The sequence below is a fragment of the Panthera uncia genome, chromosome D4 (assembly GCF_023721935.1).
Source record: "Panthera uncia isolate 11264 chromosome D4, Puncia_PCG_1.0, whole genome shotgun sequence".
NCBI lineage: Eukaryota > Metazoa > Chordata > Mammalia > Carnivora > Felidae > Panthera > Panthera uncia.
In genome coordinates, this window is record NC_064807.1 from 27,313,876 (window position 1) to 27,323,638 (window position 9,763).

The following is a 9,763-nucleotide window of genomic DNA, read 5'->3' on the forward strand; positions in this document are numbered from 1 at the left end:
CTGTACTAACCTCTCGTAGACAGACATCTGTGTCTAATGATGTTCGTTGTGAATATACAGGCCTTACAATCCTATAGATCTCGTGGCCAGCCATCACCCTGACTTGTTAAAGCACAATTATCTCAGCACATCTTTGCCAGAGCAATAACAAATTATGTGAGTGATCTCTGTGTTATACACATGACAGAAATCCTGAGGTGTTAAGCTTGTTACAAGAATTCCCGCTCAGATAAGTGCTCTCCTCCTGTGAGGAGTCTCAGATGAACTGAACGAAGGCACTTTGACAAGAAAGATGTTATAAATCCATCCACCCCGGGGTTCTCCTGTGTAGAAGAGCTGAACCAGTGGTTCCAGGGGGCTCCTAAAAGTCAGTTGTTAGTAAACTGCAGGGAAAACTGAATTTATCCAACACCCAAGTGTTGAGGAAAGAAAATTAGTGAAGGAGAGACATCAGACCTGCGTCCATTATTTCAGATTTTGCTCTTTTTTTTTTTTTTTTTTTTTGCCACGAGCTCTTTTTTCTCTACTGCCTTGACTCGGCTGCCGATGTTGGCTGGAACTCACTGCGTCTGTACGGTATTCTCTTGTGTTCTCCTCCTTTACCTGTGTGTCTCTTTGGCCAGGAAGAAGAAACCCCCTTGCACTGTGCTGCCTGGCACGGCTATTATTCTGTGGCCAAAGCCCTTTGTGAAGCCGGCTGCAATGTGAACATTAAGAATCGAGAAGGAGAGACGCCCCTCCTGACGGCCTCTGCCAGGGGCTATCACGACATTGTGGAGTGTCTGTCTGAACACGGAGCTGACCTCAATGCCTCTGACAAGGTCGTTTGTGGGTAGATGTATCACACGCACTGGCAGGTGATCCGGGGGGCTGATGGGACCACAAGACTCCTCCATTGATTACCTACAATAACAAACTGGAATGTAGCAAATTACAATGGTCCTTTCTCTTCTCTGTTTGATAATTAATTATTAATCTATTAATATGAGATTCTGTTTGACAATTAATATTCATTTGTGGCATGTTAACACTTTATGGTCAGATGGCTCAGCTGTCTATTTTATGTTCCGCCTTTTTAGCTTTGAAGCAGGTATAGGAATGATCACTGGGCCTAAGACAATCTTCAGTTAGGACCAAAATTGGCAACTCTCTATTACTTTGTAGCAAAACAGAGAAATAGATGGTTTATTTACTTTTATCGCCCGCTGTTTCGTAAAAAGATAAAAACCACTCTTAGTTGGCTGATAATTGCAACTCTAGACCAGGTGCTCCTTTATTAATTAAGCAAATTCAGCATAAACTGTTTTTGTTTGTGAGCTTGTACTTAAATGAGGCTGTGGTGTTCTTCGTATCGTCAAATTTGGGATATTGTAGGTAAGTTAGGAACTGCCATTTGTGGAGTGTTTTCTTGGTGCAGAGAAGTGGTTCTCAGTTGGGAACAAGCTTGCCCCAGGGGGGCATTTGGTGGTGGCTGGAGCCTGGTTTTGGTTGTCACAGCCAGGAGTGAGGGTTACTACTGGCATCTAGTGGACGAAGATCCGTGTGCTTTTGTTACACATCTTACAACTCCCAGCACAGGCCCCAGATGTCAGTTAGTATACTGAGGTAGAGAACCCTTAGAACAGATAAGTTACAGACATGTCCCCAAACTCTCTACGCAGCTCACGAAACTCAACCTGTCTATTCGCCAGGGGTTCCGTAACAAGTGGAGGGAATTCCCAGGCTGGTCTTTTTTGGGATGCATCGATTCAGCATGTTTTATTTGCCTCTGATATGTATGACAGCCCTTGAGCACATCACTTCCCATGGCTTTTCTCATTTCCCCCCGGGTAAGAAAAAAAAGGGTTTTTTTTTTTTTTGAGAGAGAGAGAGAGCAATTGCCAGCAGTGGGGAGGGGTAGAAGGAGAGGGAGAATCTTAAGCAGGCTCTGTACTCAGCGTGGAGCCTGACTTGGGGCTTGATCTCATGACTCTGAGGTAATGACCCTACGCCAAAATCAAGAGACACTTAACTGACTGAGCCCCCAGGCGCCCCAAATGATAAGGCTTTCTACTTAGGAAGTAAGTGAAGACTGCTGAGCAAATGTTTTTAAAAGTGGTTTTCAAGGCACCTCGGTGGTTCAGTTGGTTAAGCATCTGACTCTTGATTTTGGCTCAGGTCATGATCTCATGGTCCTGAGATTGAGCCCCGTGTCGGGCTCCACCCTGGGTGTGGAGCTTGCTGAAGATTTTCTCTCTCATTCTCTCTCTGCCTCTCCCCTGCTCATGCTCTCTCTGTCCCTCTTTCTCTCAAACAAGGATTTTAAAAAAATAAAAGGGGTTTTTAAGCGCTTGATAAAACAGGCCATTGGAGAGCCAACAATTACGTAAGTTCTATACATTTAGAGACAAGAAGTGTTGGGTCTTTCTGTCTGACTGTTCGGGCCACGCCCAAATTAGTCAGGCTGATGGTTAGCTTAGTATGTGGTTGTTCAGAGTGGGGCACACAAAACCTCTCCCCCACTCGCCAGGAGTAAAGAATGTGTTGTAATCCTTCTTCAGGATCTGCAGTAACAATGCCATTGGCCAAGTAAACTTGGCCCAGTGGTGGCTGGAAAGGCAGGTGGCCAGGCCCACGTGCATAAGGGAAAGTGCTCACGGCCCCTGGTGTTTGTTACAGGATGGACACATCGCTCTTCATCTTGCTGTGAGACGGTGCCAGATGGAGGTCATCCAGGCTCTCATCAGCCAGGGGTGTTCTGTTGATTTCCAAGATAGGCACGGCAACACCCCCCTCCACGTGGCCTGCAAAGATGGCAACGTGCCCATTGTGGTGGCCCTCTGTGAAGCCAGGTGCAATTTGGATATCTCCAACAAGGTAACCCTGGAGGGGATCCCTTCGGGAGCCAGCAGGGCGTGTCCCTCCACCTGCTTCTGGGTTTTCTCCAAGTTTCTCTTCGCGTCTCTTCATTGTTCAAAGCCAGTGTTACTCATAGGGACCTGTTCTGTTCTGGCTTGTAGAGCTGTCTACATTAAATCATACTTTACGTTGGACTTTTGAGTAACTTCGTGAAATAACAGAAAATCATTACATTATTAAGTACTTCCTACCTAGCCAGGTTGTTACTGATGAACATCAAGAGAGGGAGAGAGAGAAAGGGGGAGTGTGTGTGTGTGTGTGTGTGTGTGTGTCTGTGTCTGTGTGTGACCTCTTGTAGAAGAATCCCAGAACATCAGTCAAATTAGAACATCTTTTTGCAGTACTAAATCTCCAGGAAAACACCTCATTGAGATTCCTAGGACCAGATTTCTGTTCTTGGCTTTCTCCCTTGAGAGTTTTTATGGTCAAACATTCAGAACACCTTTTTTGTGCTAAATAAATTTAGTAAGACCAAGGGAATGCTACTATTTGGTGAATACTAAAGAAATGAAAATAGTCACACGATGAAATGAAAAAACCCCATATGTTGACTTCTAGAAGTTAGCTAACACCTTTCCTTTTCCCTGAATACTATAGAGACTTTCATTACCAAATAGGACAGAACAGTTGTATATTCACGTGGTTTAAGGCATGTAATTGTACAAAAGGCAAGCACTACTCTTTCACGATTGTGTTGAAGACAAAGTCCAAGTTGAATTAAAATTTTGATTGTGGGAAGTGTTTGTTTATAAATGGCAGACACGATGCCAGCAGAATTTTCTCATGATTTGTTTGAGGTAAGAGAATTAACAGCTAAAATAGCTGGAAAATTACACGTCTACAAAAAATTATTCCTCTTGCCTATTATGTGATTAATTCTCATGAATCTTGAAATCAGCAGTCTTCACATTCTGGAAATTTGAAAACACAGGATCATAGGTCTTAGGCATTAGCTGCTGTGCTGGTTGCTTTCTTTGTTTATCCCATTCTAATCCTGCCAAGTCTGTTGGGTAAAGTGGCTTAAGGGGAAAGCCAAATGTAATATTAAGCAGCATCAAGATCTTGGCTTTCCTTCTAGGAGTCTTTAAACGAATAAAAAATGGCTTCAGGGAACATCATGGTACTTACTTGAATACCTTTGGACTTGGCCATAGTCCACACAGCTGGCCTACTGTGTGCACAGAATCTGGGATGAACTGTCTCCTGGGAAGGTGGGGGAGCAGAGCGGGTGACTCATGGTACTGGGCACTAAGTGAAAGAAGGGAATGGGTGTTCACCCTGCGCCTAAGTGCAAGCCATGCACTTGCTAAGTCTGCTTTTTAAAATACCCAACAAGATAACCCTAGACTTTCATGTTTAAAAACAATTGACTTATTTAACGGGAAGGCCTCTATGTTGTTGAGGCTGCAGTTGGTAGTTCATACATACCCACACACACTTGCTTTTACCATATTGGGCCACACAGCAGCACAAAGAGGGCATTGTGTAGGTGATTTTGTCACTGAGTTGAGCTCAGCTGGAGCTCCACAGTGTCACCCTCCTAGAATCAGCAGCCTCGTGTAGACAGTTACTTGGGACCCTCTTGGTGCAGCAGCGAGCTGACTGGCAGCTCCACGTGGAGCCAGAGACGAGGTCCCCAGGCCGCCATCAGTGTTCAGGGACTCGGCACCCCATCACTCCGTGGGCCTCACACCTTCTTCAGTGGGTTGGTGACATCTTCGTTTTTTTCTTCCTCTTCCCAGCGAAGACAGAAAGCATGTTGTACTCATGCACGCACCCGTGCACACACAGGCACACACACAGAGATGCACACACAGACACCCGTGCATGCATGCACGCAGACCAACACACAGACACGTGCACCCACAAAGATACACAGACACACGCACATAAACAGATGCGCACACACGCAAACACACAGATGCATGTACGTGCACACAGGCACACGGACATGCACATAGACACGCACAGACTCACATCTACAAATGGGCACACATACACACACACGCGCGCACATGTGGACATGTACACGGACACACACACACACATGTACATATCCAGGCATATGCGTGACAATTCCGTGCCCGGTAAGTGTGTGTTAGTGCCTTTCTCTGACAGTACTGTGCCAGAGCAGGATGAGGGGCTTGTGGATAGCATAGTGAATGGTTCGTGCCCCCAGGTGTTTTTTGGTGTAGCCGGGCTCATGTTGCAGTCACTGCTGTGAAAGAGGCACCAGGTGCTATGGAGATGCGGACATCTGCACATGAAAGAAACAGAGAGAGCTTTTGGATGAAGGAGAGAGGAAAGTGTGTTTCAGACCAGGGGAAGTGTTTGTGTATGTTTGGGGGCTGTCTGTCTGCACCTGTAGCTGACGTGGAGTGTAGGCATTTAGGGAGGCTGGCAATGGGGCAGAGAGAGAAAATGCAGGTGGAAGGGGACATTGGGTCCAGAAGGTGCAAGACCTTGACCGTAAGGCTCGGGAGTTTGGATTTGGTTCTGCCAGAAGTCGGGGCCTTCAACGTGTAAACTTCCTAGTCCTTTTTCTTTGTTGTCCTTTTTCCCTTCCATGAACGATACCTCCCATTGCCAGGCTCCTCTTCCTTACACAGAAATCCAAACACCTTGCTACATCTTCACAACTTCTTTTCCTTCTCACTGTATCTCTAGGGTATTTGATCTCTGCTCCCTAGATCACTCTAGATGATAGTAAACTAACACAGGCCGGTGCGCACATTGCAGCATTGTTTGTAAGGGGCAGGAATGGAACCACCGTAAGTGTCCATCTTCAGTGGGCTGGCTGAGTGAATTGTGGCACATCCACATGCCAAGTGTTACTCAGGTAGCCGAAAGTACAAATTAGAGATAGTCACAGGCCCCGCAAGGTGTGTGCCATGTATTACTAGGGGAACATAGCAAGTGGCAGGCTAGAAAGTGGAATATGTCTTGGCTTTTCACATTTTTTCTTTCCTTTTGTGGATTCATAGCTAAAAGCTTGGAAGGCCGGGCACCAAAGGATCGAGCTGGAAGTGCTCTGAGGAGGGGAGCCTGGGGAAGGGGACAGAAGGAAAGGAGCGCCTCTCTTCTCCACCACGGATCCTATGTGTCCTGCCACGTCCTTTGCACTTTCTCTGTCAGCATGTGTTCACTTCATAACAAAAACTTACATTTGCAAATAAACAGCATAAGACAGACACCTGAACTTCCTCTGCTTCCAGTATCCACCAAGGATACTTTTTTTTGTGGTTCCCCCAGGGCAGAAGAAATACCTAACAGTTCTGTTTATTGAGCAGTTCAGTCCGAACAACCTAGTAAGAATTTATGTCCTAACGACTCAGTAGCTGTTGGGGAAAAAACGATGCCCACAAATGGAAAGAAAATGAATATTTTCATTTCATTCTTCCATAACCACACTTGCATGCTGATGGGATGTGTGTGCTGATTGGGCAACTCACAGCCCCTCAGACCTTGAACCCAGCCAGGCTGGACACTGCATTACTTCCTATTCTACACCCGTGTTCTCAGGGTACTTGTTTCTTGTCACAGTAACCACCAACCCCCCGCTGTGCAGATACGATGGCATTGAAAGGAAGGCAGTGTGATCTAATGCTGAGACCCTAAGCTGCCTGGAGCGAGTAGTTCACTTTATGTCTGAACCCGCTGGTTCCATCAACAATGTAAAATATTCCTCAGTACCCCATGGATTCACTGCAGCGCCCTGAGGTGCCTTGGCACACAGTTTGGGAACCACAGACATAAACAGTGGAGAGCATGGTGGGCATGGCCTTGCAATGTCACCTCATTAGAACGACTTCACTGGCTATCGTTCCATCCCTTTGTCCCTTGCAGTGTCTAATTTGAACTGTGGTGCAGATCTTTCTGGAACCTTGGGCCCCTTAATAAGAACCCTGACTCATGCCTCCTTTCTACCAGCACAGGAGGAGACTTGATTTAGTTATCTTATGATAAGCCTCCTACTCTTTCATCCTTTGCAGTTTTCTTTCAAAGTGACTCTTTTAACTGGAAAATACTTCAACACATTCCTCTTGGCTTGCCTCCCCCCAGGAGAGGGAGTGTTTCTGGAGAAGGGAGTCCACACGTCCTATTTCTTCTGGGGGATCCCAGATCCCGCACACAGTACCGGCCCGTGGGATAGACTCCTGTCAGTGCCATCCTCAGAAGCCATTGTGAGAAGGACTCTCTTTGGGCTTTTTTTGTGTGTCTTCCAGTATGGACGAACGCCTCTGCACCTTGCAGCCAACAACGGGATCCTGGACGTGGTCCGCTACCTCTGTCTGGTGGGCGCCAACGTGGAGGCGCTGACCTCGGTGAGTCACTTTCTGGCAGGAGAAAGCCACGGAAAGCCGTAGAGAACGTTTCGGGCCTCAAGGGCATCGGGGAAAGGTATCGCTTGGCAACTGCATCTCAAGCAGACAAGCTGCTCTTAAGCTTTGCTCCTGCAGTGCCGTTCCGTAGACAATTGCCCACACAGAGCCAGGGTGATAGCTGGTTATGCTCATTGGTGCCAGGGCCCTTGGTGCTCTGGGGCCCGCACTGCCAGGAATGCCTGCTGTTTCCCGTGCTACACAGCAGCGCCTTAGGGTGTTTTGTTAGATATGTGTGTTTTCCTTTTCTAAATGCTCCCCCTCCCCTACAACGGCTCTGGAGGTGCCCTGGGCTTTGGGGGAGGAAGGAGGAAGGAGTCTCAGGCCTCAGGGTGGGGAACTGCTTACAAGAGCTGTTCTCTCTTGTTTAAAAAGTCTGCCTTTCTTATTTTGTTCCCGGCGCTTCCCCACCCCTCATTCCGTGCCTGGCACCACCCTCCAGGAGGAGCCCTTTGATTTACAGTTCATGAAATACCAAAGAGGGAAAATACATGGACTGATGTGATAAGATGGTCATTTTACTGCTACAGTGAAATTTTATCATTTGACTTGTTTCTGGCCTGATGGTAGGTTGAGTCTGCTAAACCTCACTAATGCTTTGCTGATGTAAAGTGTGCATCTGAGGAAATCCATTGGGATTTTAAAATATGGCAGCCAACTTTGGGAAAATCAAGACCTCATTTCTTGGAGAGTCATGTAGGGGTTGGCAAACTACAGGCCGCAGGCCAAATCCAGCCCGCTGCCTGGTTTCTGTAAATAAAGTTTTACTGGGACCCAGCCATGCTCATAGTTTACAGCCCACCAGCTGTTTCTATAAATCAAACTTTATTGAGACCCACCCAGGCTCATTATTTACATATTCATGGCCACTTTCACATTATAAGGGCACAGTTGAGCAGTTATGACAAAGACCCTATGGCCTACAGAGCCCGAAGTTATCTATTCTCTGGCCCCTTATAGAAAATTACTGACCTCTGGTCGGAGACATTGCCTCCCTGACTGTACTGATGATCCTTTGATGTCATTCTGTCCCCACAAGTAGTGGGCCCATTCTCTGTAGTGTCAAGCCCTGTGCTTGGCTTTTCTGCAGGCCCAGTGAAGGCCAGTGCTCTAGATGGGATTGTCCCTTTCTCAGGGTACCTCCTTGCCCATCACAAAACCCTGCATGGCCATGCGTGGGCTTCTAGGCCTCGTGTGCCATTATCAAACCCTGCCCAGCCATGTCTTGGCATTCAGTTCAGTTACTCCACAATAGAGTATTTATGTGCATTTTTATGAGGAGAAGTTTGTTTGTTTATTTGTTTGTTTGTTGTCACAAATGTTGCCTCATAAAAAACAAACTGTCAGGGATAGCTCTGAAGATACCAGCTGCTGATTCTGCCACATCTCACAGGTTGGGGACACTAACATGTGCAGCCCTAGGCCTCTGCTGGGTCCCCAGTGCTGCCCCATGACCTCTGTGAGCCCTTGCCCACAGCAGCTATTTCCTTGCCTCCCGCGAGTGGCCTCCCCCTCCAGTGAGCCCTCAAGTGTATCTCCCCACTCATTCTCTGCTCACCACTGGGCCTCCCTGCTACCCAGGAGTCCACTCACGCACCTTACTCCTTTCTTCATTCCCCAAATACTAGGCATGTACTGTGCACCAAGCACTGCTAGGACCCAGGAACACATTGAGGCACAGGCAGGTGATTTCTCCTCCCTTAGAAAACTTCCAGTCTCCTGACAGAGAGTCAGACAGACCCACGAGCCACAGCAGTAAATGTACAGTTAATGGGGTCTCCAGAGGGTTACACACCAGGGCCCTGAGGGAGTTTCCACGGGTCAGGAGTGCTCCTCAGGGAGAGTGTAGGGAGCACCCTGTGAGAAGCCACAAGGCCTTACAGGAGCCTGAAGGACGGTGGGCTGTAGTACAGCATGGCGGGCCGGGATGCACAGGGCCAGATTGCGCCCTGCCTCCCAGGCCGTGCAGTAGAGACTGAGGGTCTCCCTCTCCCAGTTGTCTTAGGTGTCCAGCAGGAGAGGGGATCATCATGGAGACACCGTGCTCCCTGCTGACGACATCTCTAGCAGAGCCCTAACACGCGTAGTTGTGCCGTCCTTAATGTGCCAGAAGCCATATCCAAAAAGAAAAGCAACGGAAGAAATTAATTTCAGGAATATATTTTGTTGAGCACAAAACATGCAAAATGTTATCATTTCGATCTGCAATCTGTATTTTAAAACTACTGAGATCTTTCACATTCTTCTGGGCCTCATTTCAAGCATTGAGTAGTCAGGGCTGGGGAGTAGCCGCCTCCTTATTGGCAGAAAACAGTGCGGGGAGAGGGGGGGGCTTTCCTCTGCTTCTGTCCCCGCTGCCTGAGCCCCAGAGTTCCGGTCCTTAACCTCAGCTCTCGACCCTGCAGCGCCCCCTAGTGGTCACCTTACCTCTTTTTCCGGGGCTCTGCACCCCCCCCCCCCCCCCCCCCCCCCCCCCCCCCCCC

General features: G+C 47.8%; 1 protein-coding gene across 8 annotated transcripts in view; it reads left to right on the plus strand.

Moving 5' to 3' along the window:
- Positions 1–9,763, plus strand: part of DAPK1 (death associated protein kinase 1) — a 188,603-nt gene that overhangs the window by 140,265 nt on the left and 38,575 nt on the right. For 6 of the 8 annotated variants that reach the window (XM_049611764.1, XM_049611634.1, XM_049611563.1 and 3 more), the window contains exons 16-18: positions 624–821; positions 2,659–2,856; positions 7,125–7,223. In XM_049611764.1, the coding sequence (XP_049467721.1) occupies positions 624–821; positions 2,659–2,856; positions 7,125–7,223 (495 nt within the window). Of the gene's footprint in view, positions 1–623; positions 822–2,658; positions 6,092–7,124; positions 7,224–9,763 lie in introns of those variants that run through there. The other 2 variants (XM_049611966.1, XM_049611922.1) reach the window with 2 other exon arrangements.